The sequence below is a fragment of the Syzygium oleosum genome, unplaced genomic scaffold (genome assembly GCF_021117445.2).
Source record: "Syzygium oleosum isolate NSW1041296 unplaced genomic scaffold, Sole_v2.1 Sole_v2.01, whole genome shotgun sequence".
Taxonomy (NCBI): Eukaryota; Viridiplantae; Streptophyta; class Magnoliopsida; order Myrtales; family Myrtaceae; genus Syzygium; species Syzygium oleosum.
In genome coordinates, this window is record NW_026607485.1 from 22601213 (window position 1) to 22620129 (window position 18917).

Consider the following 18917-nt stretch of genomic DNA (forward strand, 5'->3'; position numbering starts at 1 on the left):
GGATAGAACCCGAAAGGGCTTTGCAGATGCATAAAAGGAAGGAGAGGACTTACAGAGGGAAGGCGAGTATTATTTGTGCCATCAATTGCAAGCTTTTTCCCGACATGTAAGGATGCGTATTAAAATATTTAGTTGTTATACCAATCCTTTATTCAATAGCTTAACTTTTTAAAAAAAGTTGATAATGATTCCACAAAATCTCACATATTATGCTTTTAGAAAAGTTAGCAGTGGTCTCACATAATCCATATAGTATTAGAATACGAGGTCCTGAGTTCAAATCTTTTTGGCCTTATTTGCCTCCCCAATTACATATTTCCACGCTTTAAGCTTAGACCGAAATCCAGTCTACGCATGAAGGGGTGTTATAATATTTAAATTTTAAGCAACACCTTCATCTAACAGTTTAAATTTTGGGAATAGTTGGCAATTGTCCTACAAAATCTCACAATGCGAAAAGTGTCCATCTCGATGCATTGTCGTTTTAGGTAAGAAGAGAGAGAGAGAGAGAGTTATTCCCCTTGATCAATTCTTCTTTGACGAGTCGTTGTTTTAGAGCTGAAGCCACGTCGTTTGAGTGATTTTCTACTTTTGACTTGATGCTCCTTAAGAAAAGCCACATTGGATATGCTCTATTAGAATAAAGGCGTGTAAGATTCATCGTCAGAGATATATTGTCAGAGTTACTCAAATAAGGATTTTTCAAAAGTTACAACGCTTAAGTGTTCAATAAAAAATATTATGGCACCAAAATGAGTACCGTACAAAAATTATAATACCACTTGTGCTATTTTCCTCAAAATCTATTATATAAAGTAGTCATACAATAAATTCTTTTGACCTGTATGATCTTCCAATAGGTGGAATCCACTTTTAGCTCATATTTGGCAGGTGAAGATGCCTCGCACGCTTGCTTTAAAATCAAACATTATCTCCACTCCAGTTCATTTCCGACTAAAATCCTCTTGTTCCCTCAATGCGCTACACTATCTGAGTTTGCCACGCTCATGATCACAACATTTGTCTCCTAACTACTATTCATGCTTAGCATAAACATCCTTAGTCCAAGTCTCTATTATGATTTCATAGTGTAATTATTGCCATATGCTAATCTTGAACATGATTAGAAACATAGGATCTGCATCTCTCTCTGGCTCTCTCTCTCTCTCTCTGCATGCAATGAACCTAGACGATCATGTGTTAATTAAATAGATGATCAAGACCATTTACGAAGATTGGGTCGATAATAATCTACTCGATTAGCTCGACCATGGAGTCTTCCTATGGTAATAATGGCGCATAAAAAACTAAATCATCTGACTGTAGAGTTTACATTAGAATAAAGAAAGAAGGAGCACAGCACAGCCAAATCCAATGCATGTAGTGACCTGATTAATTAGATATAATCAATTAGCTAATTCAATAGTTTAGTGCGTCCACAAAGCTTGCAAAATCAAATAAATCCAACGTGATCCTTCCAAGATCTCCTTCAACATCGTCATCTGCCACTGCCACTTAAAACCCAGACAAAGCTTTCATTAAGCTTTGTGTTTTGGCATTAATCCACTTTTATTTTATTTCATTTTGCATGTGCTTCGCATTTGTTTCATGCATCTGCCCGGTCCATCGTTTTGGATTATTCATAAATAACCAATCTCAAAAAGGTCAATTTTGTTCTTGTACAACATGAACTTTGATTAAGTATAGAGAGAGAGAGAGAGAGAGAGAGAGAGAGAGAGAGGGGGGGTCAATGGTCACGACATGTTTTTTTCTAAGAAAACGTGCCTGGGGATGACTTCTTCAATGGTGTCGGGTAGAGAAGGATGCAATGAACTTGTTGGACATGGACATGTCCTGGCTGTGAAATCTCCGAGCTAATCTCCATTTTCTGTGACAAAATCAGACACTACAGCTATACACAGAAAAAAAAATTCGGCGAATTGCACGTTTTTTCTCCTTTTAATGATACCGGGTATACAAAGACCGGCTAGCAAAATTAATATGTTAAGTGATGCGTCGCTCTGATTGTACTTAAAATATGGGTTGTTCAAATACTCACTTATAATTTGACACATAACCTATCAAAATGGGTCATACCCATTTATTAACTCATACTTTTATGTAATAAATGGATCATAAATGGTTTAGACCTAACTTTATGGGTTATAAATGGGTTTAATATGTGTGTTAAATGGGTTTATAATTTACTTAGACCCAATCCACCTCTATGACTCTCCTCACTCTTTTTCGCTCTCACTTAATCTCACACTTGCTCACTCTGTATTTTCACCTTAGTTTGAGTATGAGTTTGGTCAGGTTTGGGTCACTACATTTGTATTGCATGAAAATAAGTCAAAATGGGTTAAATAGATCAATTTTGATCGGACCATTTTAGATCCGAACCGATCCACCTATTTGACAGGTTTACGCGTAACTTAAGATACTAATTATGTAATATAGGTCTTAGTAGGCCTAGCATTAGTCTTTGATTTTAAGGCGCATAGTTTCTTGACCACGCGCACCGTTCCCGAACCCATCCGAGGTGCACGTTGTTTGAGCACAAGAGACATCCAAAAGATTTTCCGATCCTGTGGAATTGCGGTTTGGGTTTATACCTGTTCGATGAGTCCATGCATAACTTAACATACCAATTATGTGGTACCGGTCTTAGTAGACCTAGCATTAGTCTTTGATATTAAGGCACATAGTTTCTCGACCACGCGCACCGTTCCTGAACCCATCCGAGGTGCACGTTGTTTGAGTACGAGAGACATCCCAAAAGATTTTTCGATCCTGCGGATCTGCTGTTCGGGTTTATTTCGACAAACGAAGTTTTCTAGTTCATATGGATTAAAGTTGTGGGCATATTGAGAACATGGTTCTCCCTGAAATGTGTGTTTATTTCCTCGCTTGGACTTGGTCAAAATCCGTCCAGCTGATCACATCTAAACGAATATGTCATCCTAGGCCGTGACAAACCATCATGTTCTTCAACCATGATACGCTTCGAACCACTTCCAATTCCGTCAATTGAACGGTTCGAGTAAGAACAGAGCACGTATTAGCGAATAACCGCGCTTCACACGATGCATCCAACAATCTGACCAATCATCAGAAATAGTATCTTGCGCTAGAAAGTAGTACTAAATACCCACTGCTACTTACTTCTGCTTCACATACCATCAACGATCAGTAAATATGCTTTTGCGTGATATACTCAAACCCAGAAATCTTGAAAACCCTTTGAATCTCATCAGTGTAACTCGGCATTCTTGCAGAGGCTAAACATGGCTGGCTATCAAGTAGAATTGCCTTAAAACCATATTCTCGTGTGAGTATGTAATAACTTTGCCGACTCACAATATCATAACGACGATTGCTGCAATACCCGTCACCAAATACCGATCTTCAGTACATGTATTCAATACCCTCCTTAATTCAATGGATAACAAAATCAATACAAAGGGCCAACTTTGTTATGGACTAGCAGGACAAGAGCACACAAAAGTCATTATTTGGCCGCTCGCTAAAGAGAACTGCCAAACAATCAGAACCTCTTGCTTCAAAAATTAGTTCTTACGATTTTGGATAACAAAATCAATACAAAGGACCAACTTGTTCCCAAGTACCAGAAAAGAACGTGCAAGGTGCAACCACAGATCTATACATCCTAAGAAAGATTCTCATGGAAATATAAACAGCACATCACGGGCGAATACACTCCCCCTTGCCTCGCGTAGAAGGCTCAATGGCTGTGTTGGTGATAGAATAGAAGCAGTTGCTCCCAAATAATATCCACTGTACCAATGCAGAAAAGATCTACTGGCAAAATTTATCATAGAGCAAAACATACACGCACATTATTAATTCACCTCATAAGGTCCGAATCATATATTCAGAAAGCATGGAAATTTACACTCTGTAGAAGAGAAACTTTCCTTGACATTCTCTATAGAGGAAAAATTCTAGTCAATAACATGTCCAGTCGTTACAGACTACTTCCAAAACTGCCAACAGACTCGATGTGCATGAAACAAGCACGTCAGCACCAATTTGAATTCGTTCTACCACATGAACCTGACATGAGAACACTCCATTGATTAACAGGAATTAACGAGGAACAAAAGAAATTGGACCAGTGGGATCTATGGGATCATGTCAATCCTATGCTTTTCTCGGCTTAGGATCGGGACCACGTAAAGATCCTACTTAAGATCAGGACCCTTTCTTAAGTTTCAAAATGTAGGAACATAAGAGTCTATGATCCAGATCAGGATCCTAACAACACTAATTGCCACAACCGACAGTAAGGAAGTATGATTTCGCACAGATTGACACAAGTTTGAAGGAATTGAAGTAAAACCAACTTAATCCCAAGACCCTGTCTTGAGTTTTTGTGGCATGCTATTCACAGGAGTAAAGGACAATCAGATATGAGAAGACCGTTAAGTGTCTTGCTCGAGAGCATCGATTCCTCTTGATGAGATAATTCTTATCACCTTTATATATAATGTTTCAAACTTAAAAAAGATATCCTCATACACCAAGATATTCCAAAAGCAAAATCCTTCTTTGCATCCCAAGCGTTATTTTAAAGAAACAATCTAGGCCACTTCCGAACAGCTGAACGCTATAATTAGATCAAAACAAACCAAGGATTAGTCAATTGTTCCTCGTTAGGTTGAAGTGTCTAGACAATTATGCCGTGCTAGAAACTCAAGGTATAGTCCTAAACACTATCAAATCAAAGGTAAAATCCCGGTAAATAAACAAAAAATAGAGAAGTATATATGGACGATGGCTGCAAAAGATAGTCCTCAAGCAGCTATCGAACCCTTTGAAGATCATCACAATTATGTGCTCCCTCCCCAGGGAAAACTGAAAACGTCAAACTCTCCATATGCAGTACTTCCTCTGGACTCAATTTTCCATGCAACTTTTAACAGACACCAAAAATGCGAATAGAGTGCTATCAGGTGCTGCAAAAGTCTTCTCAATTTAAGGACACGGAATTTGATTTGTTTGCACGTATTCAACTTCAACTGGATCCTAAAATTGGAAAAGTTCTCAATTTAATGTCCTTTTGTTTAATTTGTCAAACACTGAGAAATATTGTTTGTGTGAGAAACAGTATGATCCAGTGCTGACTAGAAACCATATTGACAAGCAAATCAAAATAAAGGCAGGCAGTCTAGTCATTTCGAAACAATTTCCAAACAGTTAACTCAGTTTTAACTTTAAACCATTTCCAAAAATTGAAGAAATTGCTAATGCAAAATTTGAACCTAGATCTGAAGTGTATGATAATGAGCCTAAAATCTAAACCATCAGAACAAAGAGACAAGGCTTGATAACCTAGGTGTTCTTATAGCATGAAGTATGTACAATAATTTACTCATTTCCCTGTTTCAGCTTCCCCGAAAAACATGGCTTCAGTCAGATCTAAATCTGCTACCAAGCATGACCACCCCCTAGGCCTTGAAACACTACAGTCACTGCACTCTCACAATTTTCTTTCAAGTCGCTTCCCATACAAGAGCAGTTGCTTCCCAAGACAAGTTGTCAACTGCTACAAAGAAAACTTGCCCTTCCACATCTAGTCTCATCATCTGATTTTCATATGATCACCTGCTTAAGCCGTTGTGCATCAACAGACAATGAACACCACAAGGTTCTGGAGTATCTTCAAACAAATAATTTTAAGTCGATATGTAAGGTTCGAGCAGTTAAGAGCGGCAAAACATGACTCTCGAAGCCAGGAAAAGCTAAAGATAAGTCACTTACCCAAGATAAACTTGAAACTCACAAGAAATGCTCAAAGCAGTCAAGAGAACATGAGAAAAATAAAGCAGCATGTTTTTCCAGCTAACCAAGAAAAACAATGACACGCGCACACTCGCAGATGCACATGGTTGAGCATACATGCGTGTAGACTTCAATCCTACATTAAGCAAGATAAATTTTGCAAGAAAAAAGCATTGCTGCGGTATGACTCACCAGACCCAATACTGTCGCATAGGTCGGTAATATCTAGAGCATAAAATCTATTAAAAGAGCATTAAACTGAGGAAAATCATCAGAAGTACTTCATTTTAGAAAGCCGTTATTGTACTGGTCTCTTCAGCAAAACATTACTAGCATGATAGCACACATCAGGCGACCAGAATACTGCAGCTAAGAAGACGTGAAAAGTTCAGGAGACATCTGGCTTTAAGATGCAGAGCCTCACAGAGATCATAGGAAAAAACAAACCAGCTATGCAATCTTTATATTCTCCAATCAACACATGCTTCTTAGGTCTTAACAGTTAGAAAACATGGAACTCCACATGACTAGGACACAATCTGGCAGGACAAGGATCAGCTATTCGTAAAATACTTGATCATATGTGACCGTAATTATCAGATGCCCCAGACCAGTCCCATCCAAGTAAACCCCGAACATACAGTAAAATGGGGCTTTCCTGCATAGCATAGCATTGTCTACTAGGGCTCTAAATCTGATAGACATTACTACGCATGAGATGCTAAACCACAGAAAACACCCGAGGAGACAAGGCCAGTATGGCTTATGTTCTCCCACAAACAAATCAATTGGTTACAATTTTATGATGTTCTGTGTCCATGTCCCAAGACAATTATAAAAAACCGAAGCACTAAAAGCCTGACAAAGAAATGAAAGAGGACTTTCATATCTTAGTCGAGATCTGTAACTAGGTGATGATGTAGACTATTATATACTATCTACAGGCAAGATAAAACAGTTTTCACAACGGGGAATAAATTTCAGATTGTAAGGCAAAAAAGGCCAAATAAGATACGAATAATCAATAGTGAAAAAAGGGAATCTATGTTAGAGTTTTTTTTTTAGGGGGGGGTCAGTAATGGCTATGCATGTTAAGTTATCCCATGAGGCAGAGTTGACAAGAATCACCCAGATATACTCGACAATCCAGAAAAAACGAACAGAGAACCATGAGAATTGTGGATATTAATCTAAGAGATACAGAAAAAGAGGGAAAGCTTTCCCTGAAATATGCTCAGTGAGGGAAGAAAACTCAACTATTCTAGTATCATGTTTAGTGAAACGAACAACATCCCTTAAAACAATAAAAAATATCTGAGTGCTGGAAAAGAAATACTCAAAAAGCACTTGAGATCACTGAAAATATGAACTACAATCCATCACTCAGCCTCTGCCTCAGGCCACTGGTAAATATATACATGAGAAACAAGCCAATTTTAGCTAGAGGCCAAATGTGGCATCCAAAAGGGACATCTCTACCTGATGGTGACAAACTTGTTAGTACCATGTTTCGCCCAGTGAGTCCTCAAGTCAATGGGGTTAGTGAAGTTATAACCCTCGGCCGCAAGTTTCTCCAACACCTTCTTAAATGCTCCTATACTCATCTTCCTGCCTGCTATCCTTGCTCCGCGCCTTTTGGTGCTCATGGGCAAGGGATATATCGACAAGCCGGTAGTGCAACAAGCAGATTGCCACCCACCAGAGCCCCAGCGGTAACACTGCTGAGGTGTCCCTGTACATGAGCAAACCGGAATAGGGATACATGAAATATCCATGTTGATCCCATTTATCATTAATTCTGTAGTTTTCTTGATGGTTCGTGCTCGCGGAACAGAAGGAGTAGTCTCAGCCTTGGGAACCCGAGGACCTCTCTTAGCTTTCTTGGGTTTCGGAGATTTCGGTCCCTTAGGACCCGGCCTTTTCTTGGAAGGACCATTTTCCATAAGCTCATTACCTATACCTACCTGTTCTACTTGAGTCGCCCTTTCTTCCTTCGATAAGTCAGGCGGTTGCACCATCTGCATATGATGAGCTGTGGACGTCTCTGGTATCATGGAATAGTTGTGGTTCCCCGATATGGCATTGTAGAACTTATCCCTGGGGTTAATCCCCCAAGCATCCCTCATGTAATCCATCGGGTACATTGTCTGTGACGCCCCAAGATCCCTATGATGATATGCACCTCCGTTGGAAGCTGCCATCACAGCGGCATTCCGACTGTCGAAGAGCGGCTTCTCCGGCACAGACGGCATGAGGTTAAGGCCGAGTCCTCTCATGGTCGCCGTGGGCTCATAATAACCCCAGTTCCTCATATTCAAGCTGTTATCTCCATCCATCAGCGCAGAATTTTCCGGACAAACTAAAGTAAAACTCAAACTTTCTTCACTTTGTTCCTCGGGATATTCAACCGAGGCATTTCAGGCCTCCTAAAAACCCCCTAAACAGAAAAAAAACAAGAAATACGCACGCCTAAATCAACCGATTGAAAGAGGAAAACCATCCACTCAAAACCAAGAAACACGCAGATGCAAGAGAAAGAATCGAAGGAACAAGCAACACAGCTGAAAAGGAAGGATTCTACAGAATACCCGGATGAGCACAGAGCCAGATGAAGGTCAGAGATCCTGAAGGACATCAAATTCGCCGATCTCCAGATCTCCGCACGACGGACAAAGGAACGATTTTGAGCCCAGATCTCCCAACAGGCGACGGCTTAAACGAAGTCTCCCATCAGGTATACTGAAAAAACAAAAAGGGCCCAAGATATAAAAGCAAGAAAATAAATAAACGAAACCAAGAATTCCACAATTTCAAATATTTTCAAATCGGAGACTCACCAAGCAGACGGAGGAAGAAGAATAAAGAACAAAAGTATTCCCCCCAATAGCCCCCTCTCTCTCTCTCTCTCTGCTTATTTAATTCCTTTCGCTTCGATCTAGGTTCTGTAATTCACGAAGAAGAGGAGAAGGGAGGAAAGACCAAATGGTACGAAAAGCGGCGATGAATGTTTCGCACGCCATCTTATCTTATGCCATATAGCCTTGCGACAGTAATATTCGGGAAAAAAATCGGGAAAAGATCTGCTGCTGCTGGGTGTCTCCTAAAACTCGTAAGAAAACATGGGACTTCGGCCTGTTTGTTTAATGAAATTTTGATCGATATTCTTGCCCGACACCCGAGATTGACATTAACACACAGCATATGCCGCTTTTCGCCCCTCCTGAGCACACCGCCTCGTTCTTTGCTTTCTGTTAAAAAGGAGCCACCTTTCGTGGGTGTTGCTGTGTAATATGACCCGAAGTCGAAAGAAGACAAGCTCGGTCAAACGCGCAATAATATCTGTTCATATTCATCCGTGAGGGCTAATTCCAAAAAAAAAAATTTTTGTAGAATTTAGGTCGAGTGACAATGCTGATCCTAATTTTTTTTTATCCCATAAAAAAATACTAATTTTTGATCGAGTGACAATTCTGACCCAAATTTTTTTTTGTCTCATAAAAAATCACCAACTTTCACCTTTATTCCAAATCTGGCCTCCCGTTGACTTTCTGTCTGACGTCACCCTTGTTTGAGAAAAAAAGGTTATGGTTGTGAGTTTGGACTGCCTTTTAGCCACCAAGCCCATGTTGTCTGTCAACGGGAGGTTGTCTACAATTTCAAATTATAATCTGACCAAATATATTCAATCTGTAGATCTTTTTGACTAGTCGGTGAAGTGAAGGAGATGTACAGTTTCATTGTTATTCTTAAAACTACGACTCAGAGAAGAAGACGATGAATAATATTTTAAATCCAGTCAGCAAGCTACATGGATTTATTATTAAGGTGAAATAGTCAAGTTGGATAATCAATAGTTCTAAATCAAGGGATGCTATATTTGAGATTTAAGTGAAAGTTAGTGATTTTTTATGAGACAAAAAAGAGTTAGGGCTATAATTGTCACTCGACGGATCTAGAATTGTCACCCGAAATAAAATTAGGATTTTTTTTTTTTGGAATTAGGCCTTATCCGCGAACGCTTCCTCCTCCTCGGTGGGGAAAAAGGGAAAAAAAAATGTGTTCTTTCTTTTTTTCCACCGTCCGAGGTGTGTGACAGACAGGGGATGTTGACTTAGGAGTCTTCCGTGAGATCTTGTAATCTCCTTGTTTTAGCAGCTCTCTTGGGGGGCAAAAGAGCTTCCGTTTGCATTGTAGCTTTCATCATTGATGTTCGTTTGAGGGGGGGAAGTGGCGGTTTTTTTTTTTGTGCTTTTCTGGATGTTTTATGGAGACAAGATGAGCGAAGCTTGCCGAACATAAGGAGCCACGACGGGCAGGCCCAATTTTAGCAGGCACTCAGGAGCATCTCCTCAATCATTTGTGGTAGTTTTGCACTATTTGGGGTACAAAGTATTGGGATCTACATGGATTGTTTCTAAATCCTTTTCTTCCTTCTTCTTCTTTATCTCTCGGCGATGTACTTTTTCCGGGCTCGCCTCGGTCTTCTGTCCCCGCTGTCGTCCGTTCTTATACCGAAGCATTTCGATAAGATCGGGAGCCGGAGAGGAAGAATCGATAAGCTTGAAAAGTCGAATGAGATGGAGATAGAACGAGCCGCGCATAAGTTTTTCTCCTTTTCGGATGCCCAAATGGAAAGAAAAAAAAGAAGGGGTTGATTTAAGATTGATCATAATCAAAGTTAGAATCGAATTGTCCAAAGCATAATTGGAGAAATATAGAGGGGCAGGAATAATCGCATCCAAGGAAATTGAAAAAGGGTGACAGGGCCGGCTGAGGATGAAGGGAGATTGTGGGGCTGGAGCTCAGCTAAAAGCCCACAGCTTTGTTGCTTAAGTGCAACCCTACAACTTCTCTCTCCGGGTCACTCGGCCTCACGTGACATAGCACGTGCCCTGGAGGTAACTGTCTAAAAGATACGAAATAAATATGTCGGCCCAAAAATCCTATAAAGGAATAAAAAGAGGGATAATGATACAATGGCGCTTGAACGTTGGCTCAATACGCAATGTGATTTATGAACTTTTTAATTTGTTCAATGTGATTCTTGAACTTTATTCCAATGTGCAGTGTGGTCTCGGAACTTTTAATTTATTCAAATGCGGTCCCTAAACATTTGGTATCTGTTCAATTTAGTCTCCGAACTATATGAAAATGTTCAATATTGTGATTTATGAACTTTTAATTTGTTCAATGTGATCCTTAAACTTTACTCCAATGTGCAGTGTGGTCTCGGAACTTTTAATTTATTCAAATGCGGTCCCTAAACATTTAATACTTATTCAATTTAGTCTCCGAACTATATGAAAATGTTCAATGTTGTCATTCCATTAATTCAACCTTAGGGAAAGCATTGTACATTTTCATGTAATCCAGAACATGTATCAATTAAGGGATCATATTGAACAATTTAAAAGTTCGGGGACTACATTACACATTGGGTCAAAGTTTATATGCGTTTTGTGTCACTTTCCCATAAAAAAGAAAATGAAAACTCTGTAAACCTCTTTCCTATGTTCTCCCCCACATCTCTTTGGTCAACGGAATTCGGCCGATGTTGACTCGAGGCTTTCGTTGTCTAAGACCCCGTCAAGCCCGAACGTTGCGAACCAGATGATAGGACAGATGGACAAACATCGGACGGCCCAGATCGTTTTCAATTCGCTGACCGGGCCTTCAGGAAAGAAACAGAGAAAGATCATAGTAGCTAAAAAGCCCACATGGGCCTCATAAAAATCACAGCTTTTTTCTTACCATTAAATGGGCCGAAAGTCATAGCCCAATATGGACTGTGTTTTTGCCTGTTTGGGTTCAAGGCCCTTAATCCAATCAAGACGTAAATTAATTTTTTTTTTTTTGGAATTTCCAGTCAAGGAAAAAAAAATACTATCTCATTTTCAGAAATTAATTGTGAAAAAAAAAGAGAATTTTAAGTGACTTTATGTGAAGCCGTCACTTGTTGCCTTACTCGGGAGCGGAAGATCGATAAACAATGGGCCTGCTTTGCGCATGTATATTAGAGGCGTTCATTGTCAAATTAGAGAGTGATCCTCAAAACTCTTTTAAGAGTTGACACAAACATGAATATACCACCACGTAGAAATTTGAACCTCCAAATAAGATCGAGTCTAATTTTACAGTTCTTTGCAATTAGTTGGAAAATATTCAACCATATGCCTCATTGCTAAAATGAAACACTATCAGTGAAAATGTACGTTCATATGTTGAAACATATTGGGATGAACGCAATGCGGAATTCGATGCTCTCTTTCTTTTACCGTGTGATCCTAAACTAGAGTGAAATCGAAATTCAAATAATTCTCCAATCCAAGTTGAACCCAGTGCTTCACGGAGCGTATTTGATCGGCCACTTCAGCGGATTGGAACCTACGAAAGCGCCTTGTCAAATGCCAAGTTGAAGAGCCAATATCGAGCTTTCGATCCCATTTCCATTCCTCTGAGATATGTAAATGTTAACCAGTGAAGTGAACAAGAGGTGATTTTATGGAATCTTGATACAAATGAATGTAGGTAGGGGTAAGCGGTTCTAAGGTCGGTTCATGTTCCACTTGGAACGTATACGTTGGAATCGGTTCCCAAATTTTTGGAACTCGAAACTTACCTTGTATATTATGAAACTTGGAACTTACCTTGTCACAGGTTCCAAGTTCTACTCGTATTTTTAATTGAACGATTGCAGTGAATCATCTCTTCTAATGATCACCATTTATTGCTATAATCCACTGACTAGAACTCATATTTAGATCAATGAAGAATATGAAATATTAACAAAACAAAAGTCTCAGTCATAGAAATCGCTGGAAATGAAAGCTAAAACTAGTAGTTCCAAATTACATACTCATCATCGGATGGCGTAATGGAATATTGCAGAATTGCACAAAAACATAGAACAAGAAAAACACAAAAACTCGTTCTTTGTTTCAAGTACCTGGAACCCGAAACCTGCTTGTCGGAATCGGTTTCCTAATTTTTGGAATCTAGAACATACTTTGCATACCTTGACCGGTTATATCATGGAATCATGCTCACTCCTAAATGTAGGTAGCTAGAGTTCACTCAATCTCTAATATGATTTTCGAAAAATACCAATTCAAATTGATCTCCTTCTTTATTTCTTTCATACTCCAAGGCATGTAGGTACCTAACATCCCATAGCCAAAAGGAAAAGGGGCAAAGCAATGACCAAGAGGGCACTTTTCATGAACAAGACACATGCCAAGTGGGTGATTGAGTAATTAGGAGTTCATGTCTCGGTGAGTCAAAGAGAAAGTGAAAAACAAACGGAAAAAAAGGCATTAAATGGGAGTGTGCGGAAATGGAAAAGATGCTGTTGCCACTTCTGAATCAGCTCCTGATTCTGATGCGAGAGAGCGAGAGAGAATGAGTGGATGTGATTGTGTGTTGATAGCGATGACCGGAGTTTGTGTCGTCGCGTGCTGGGTTTTCTTTTTGAGAGACGTTGAGTTGAGAGGGACGGGTCAGTCTGCCACACTTTGAATACTCTCTGCCATTTCACCAGTTGGGCACTGAAAACCATGCACTCTCTCTCTCTCTCGCCAGTTGCCGCCACAGCACAGCACTACCGAAAGCCGTGAAAATTTGCCTTCTTTCTCTCTACATTCGATACCCTTATTACTCAGCTCGCTCGAGACGGAGATCTAGCTCAATTCAAAACGATTCGCTCATGGAGGTCCTTCTTTTCTTCTATGAAGATACGGTATAGACTTGTTCTGTCAACGGGCGTCACGAGCAAGACCGATCCGAGTCGTGTAGAAACCGTGCGAGCCGTGCGTTTATTTCGCGTGGGTCCACATTAAATTTCATTGATTGGTCTGATCCGTTAGAACAGGCAATTTCTTTGTTTCTGTATGAATGTGACCATGAAAGTGTTTTGGACTGTGAAAATGTGGTACTGTGGGGTCATAATGGCGAAAGACGAGGGTGAGTCATGGTTCAGACATCTCTTCAACATAATCTAAACACTAGGATCCGAAAAACCACGGTCTCAGTCTTAAAGCAGAAGGTGTTGAGGGTTTCGTAACGAGTTCTCAAATCAAGCTCTGATTTCGAAGTTACCCTAATACTGTAATCTTCTTCTGGAATACTATCTAAATAAGAACGAACATACTCCAATATGGGTAGTTATTGTTCGTTTGCTATGCTAACGAATGCCTTAATGTGATCTTGAAAACATAAAAATTAATTTTTACGATCTTCTTGATGTGTGCACATAATTCGTCATCGTAATATTTGAAAATATAAACTTACTGTAAGTATTGACCGAATTGAATTTTGTCTGGATACTCGTTAAGACTAAAAGCAATGCTTGAAACCCATTACCACAACTTTTATTGGAAACTAAATAAAAAATTAATAGTACAAAAACACTCCCATGAAAAAAATCAAATCATAACTTATACCTCCTCAGACACCTCCTAATGCAATCAAACTAAAAGAACTTATATACTCAACCAGAAATTATGAAAGACCTATATAAACCAACCTTCTTTTCTTTTATCCACTAGCATACTCTATTGATATCATTATCCACTTCTCCCTCTGTGATTGCAGATGACATGTAACTCAACGCCAAAGAGCTCTCATGATCTGGAGCTAGCCTCAGCAACTCCCTTGCTTGGAGCTTTTGCTTGCAGACTTGGCATGTGATCTGCAGAATCGCAGAGCTCATCTTCTTCCTGGCATGTTCCTTCAGTGCATGGGCTTTCTCTAGCTCGGCCTGCGCTTGCTGCCTCATCCGCTTCGCGTTGGCGAACTCCCTCTCAGCCAGCTCGATCTGCCGCCTCGCCGCCTGCCTCGCCTCATCCGCATATGCCTTCTCGGCCACAGCCATCCTCAACTGATGGGTTGATTGATTGCGACTGCCATCGCCGTTTCTTTCACAAGCACAATCAGTGCATGAGGAACTCATTGAGAGCTGCAGATGGGGCGGGTATTTCTCATCTCTCTTCGAAGGATTGGCGGAAATTGTTTCGGCGGGGTTCGATGAAGTCGAGAGCTGAAGCTCAAGATTGTGCAAGTCATCAGGATGATCTTTCTTGGAGGATGGTTTATTAACGATAGGGTTCGAGAAGATGGTTGCGTCTTTGGTTGGCTTGGGCATTGTTAAAGCCCTTGTTGTTGCCCAAGAAGTTGTGTTGAGATTGGTGTCACTTGAAGGGCTTGGGCTTGAGGCTGTCCTAGACAGGCATGGAGGCTGCAGGTTATTATTGTGTGAGTCTGATCTTAGACGACCCATGTTGCAAGAGTCCTGATGCTCGATGAAGCTCTCAACCCTGTTTGATCACAAAGAATGAATCAAAGATCATGCCAAAGGTGTTATGAGTCAAAGTATTGTTTGAACAACAGTTCTGTGTTGTGCATGGCCAAAAGGAGCGAAAAAGAAAGGGAAAACCTAGATTATTCAATGCTAAGCTTTTGGACGAACATTAAGTGGAGCCAAGAACATTCAACAGAGTTTTTTTCCTTTTGTGAGTTCTTTATTAATTTGGGTGTCTTTGTCAATGACATACAGATGTAGGGTATAAGAAACAAGCCCCAGAAGATGAAGGAGAGATCATCATGCATCTTATATAGTCAAGAGAGTGACAAACGAATTTTTAATAAACAAATAGATACCATACTTAAGGAATCAATATACTTTCAAAGATTAATTGTTTACTGAAATAGAGGGAGAATGTAAACAAGGAAATGATATTAATTATTCTCGAAGTCCAACGCTGTGATGGCTAATCATTGGGAGATGTGGGAGTCTTCACACAACGACCCAAATGGGAAAATCAATGCTAAACAAATCCATGGAGATAAAATATTGTTGACAAAGGAATAAGGAACAGTTTTCTTTTGGAAGATCTTGGACTAATCGAAAAGATCTGGGAGACAGGTGACTTAAACCGGTCATTGGAAACCGAGTACAGAACTGTTCACAAACAGTACGTTAACAAATATAAGGTTTGGGTTCCATCAATCAATGCCTAAATATCCTCTCCCTGTCTATCTTCCCAACTTTCCTTTTGGGTTGCAAACTCATATCCATGAAAAATGTCCAGAAAAAGGAAAGTTCAGTACAAACGGATCATAAAAGTTTGGGACTTCAAAGCCATCTGAACTAGCTATTTTATCAGCAACCCGAAAAAGAAAACAAAAAAAATACTTCTGCATTAATTTTATCAATATTTGATGTCAAAAGGAAGAAACATCAACCCTTTGAGCTGTTCACTTTCATGGCCTAATTATGAGAGCTTGTTTCTGTGATCAGTCTCTTAGCTAGGAAGCCTCAGAATTTGAATTTATTTATTGCTACTTTAATTATGAGACTGAGTACTTCAAGATTTCATGAGGACACAAGTTCGCTTCCGAAAAAGATTTCGAATTTTTGTTTATCAAACTTTATTTGATGAGAATTTATCATGGAAGGTGAAGATCATAAACATGAAAGCTAGATATAGGAGAGAACAAATGAAATGAGATAGAGACAAATTACTAATAATGAACCTTGAGAAAACCCTGCCACAGTCACAAGAGTGCCCTCTAGTCCCACAAGTTTTGAGATGTGCCTTGTAATCTGATTGAACTGCATATCCCTTCGAGCACCTCTCACACACCCACTGCTTGTGGTTGCTGTGCTTCCGGCGGAAGTGCTTCTTGATGCCAACGAGGTCGCCGAGGGCGTGGCCTGGGTCGTGGTGGAGGCAGCTCGGCTCGGGACAGACGAAGACCCGCTTCCGCACTGCCGGCGTCTCCCGCTTGAGGAGCTTCCATGGCACCTTGTGCCGCCGGCGGTGCATCTGCAGGTTCTGGTCCCTCTGGAAGCCCTGGTTGCAGATCTCGCACACATACCGGTCCGACTCCAGTAGGGTTTTCGGGGACAGCGACACCACCTCTGCATCTGGATCTTCATGATTGAATCACACACAAGTAATAAAAAGATAACAAATCAGAATTCAATCCAACCCCAGAATTCAATCCAACATCAGAAAACTTATGTAATATGATACAAAAATAAGTATAGAGAAGAAATAAAAGATTAGTGTACCTGGAGTACCAGCAGGTCTTCTTTTTCTCTTGTTGGTGGTGTTGCCATTATTCTCTAAGCAATCAGGGAATGGATCAGAAGGAGGAGGGACTGATGGGGGATTAGAAATGATGGTGTTGTTTCCTATCATGGGGTTTGAGAGAGCTTCTTTCCCTCGATATCTTTAGTGAGATTTTATGGATGTGGGTACAGTACAAGGCTCGAGAACCAAAGCCAACCTCTCTCTGTCTCTCTCTCTCTCTCTCGCTGCTTTTGAGAGAGAAACTATGGTGCGAGGATGATCTTTGGCTTTGTGTCTTTCTTTTGGGGATGCTTAATGGGGGCGTGAAAGTGTGTTTCAGAGAGAGAGAGAGAGAGAGAGAGAGAGAGAGAGAGAGAGAGAGAGTTTGGAAGGATACTAAGCTAAGCTAGACGCATGATGCGAGGGGAAGAGGGAAAAAGCTAAATCTCTCTTTCGGTTATCGCAACAGCTTTCTTTTTGAGCTTTAAACAGCTTTCAGGCTTTTCAAAATGATCTTTTTCTTCCTTGCTCTCTCTCTTGAGCTCTTCTTCTTCTTCATCAGGTATGGTTGTGGAGTCTCTTTAAAAGCTCCTCCTCTTTAGATATAGAGATAGAGGGGGAGGGAGGGTGAGAGACCCAATCAAATTGATGGGAAAGAATGATCCCACCACCAGAAAAAAAAAAAGATGGGGCCACACAGAATGGACAGGAAAAAAAAAAGACATCCTCACAAGAAAACAAACAAACAAAACATTACACACACACAAACACAAAAACCAGGAAAATACATTAAAAGAAATATCAAATCATACACAGTGAGCTCTCTTGCATGGACAAATACAGACCAAACTCTTAATAATACACGTACGCCCTTCTCTCTAAATTTTGTCATTCTCTCTTATCTCACATGCCTTCGATCTTTTGATGTCTTTCCAGGGGATGGGTGATGGGCAAGAAAGGCACGTGGGAAAGGACACAATTGCCCCTTTGTCAATATATGTGGAATCCTCTTACTTTTGTTTCTTTTGTTCCATCTCTGTTATATCATCGAAAGTGATTGTAGAAAAGCTCCCACCGGATTGAATGGGATTAAGCACCTTGTTTTGGTTTTATAATTCATATCCAAGAATCTCTCCAAAGCAGAGTGATCTAGGAGGTTGCCTGTGCCATTTCATGAGTGGAGCCTTCTTGCCTGTTGCACGTGAAGTGGGCGATTGCATATATCCATAAAGCTAGTCGAGTTGATATGTCTAAATACCCGTTATCTCTTTTAAAAAGTCACTTAGAATTCGATGTATGTAAGAAGCAAAAAGTTGGTTCAACTGAATTTTTGTTAAGATATAAATTATATTAGACTTTGCATTCTAATAGCTTAAACTTTCAAAATAATCGATTGCTCAATCAATTTAAGTTGATATTAGAGTAAAAGCTCTTGATTTAAAGTCCTCACACCCCCCTTCTTCTACTTATGGATTTTCTCTTCATCACGCATGATGGGCTTAAAAAAAAGTTTTACCCACACACATCTGGTTTCTTACGTTTAAGGCCTTTATCATCAATCAACATTTGGGTGAGAACACGACTCACGGTGGAGTGGTATAACTTAATATGGAGTAGCGGCGTTAGCAAACACAATTTTATTGGTTGGCTAGTATGTAGGGATAGGCTTCCGACAGCAGAGATCATATCACGGTGGATGACTTCAGTCGATGTTCAATGTACCTTCTGTAGGGCAAGTATAGAGAACACGACTCACCTTTTCTTCCAATGCGAATGGACAGGTAGCATCTGGCGCAATATTCTTGCGCAACATGGGATTAGGCGTAATGTATGGGGATGGAATGAGGAGCTTCAATGGATGGTTAGAGCAACAAGAGGCAAAGATTTGGCAGCAAAACTCCTCAAAGTATCTTTCCTAGCGACTGTATATTGCACTTGGATGGAGCGCAACCATAGGCGGTTTCAAAACAATCCAACTGACATTCAGATTATTTTGGCGAAGGTGCGGAAAAATGTAAGAGGTAGAGCTTCACTATACAA

At 40.2% G+C, this 18917-nt stretch overlaps 2 protein-coding genes across 2 annotated transcripts; both read right to left on the reverse strand.

Annotated features, from left to right (window-relative positions):
• Window positions 1-7043: 7043 nt before the first annotated feature.
• LOC115663045 (protein BASIC PENTACYSTEINE2-like) lies at window positions 7044-8907 on the reverse strand. The gene is made up of 3 exons (XM_030585096.2): window positions 8643-8907; window positions 8394-8544; window positions 7044-8242 (listed from the first exon to the last, which is right to left on the reverse strand). The coding sequence occupies exon 3, from the start codon at window positions 8139-8141 to the stop codon at window positions 7281-7283; it is 861 nt and encodes a 286-aa protein (XP_030440956.1). The 5' UTR covers window positions 8142-8242; window positions 8394-8544; window positions 8643-8907; the 3' UTR covers window positions 7044-7280.
• A 5239-nt stretch (window positions 8908-14146) lies between these two features.
• LOC115663046 (zinc finger protein SHOOT GRAVITROPISM 5-like) lies at window positions 14147-17464 on the reverse strand. The gene is made up of 3 exons (XM_030585097.2): window positions 16877-17464; window positions 16336-16735; window positions 14147-15116 (listed from the first exon to the last, which is right to left on the reverse strand). Exons 1-3 carry the CDS (start codon window positions 17004-17006, stop codon window positions 14345-14347), a joined length of 1302 nt encoding a protein of 433 aa, XP_030440957.1. The 5' UTR covers window positions 17007-17464; the 3' UTR covers window positions 14147-14344.
• Between the last annotated feature and the right edge of the window lie 1453 nt (window positions 17465-18917).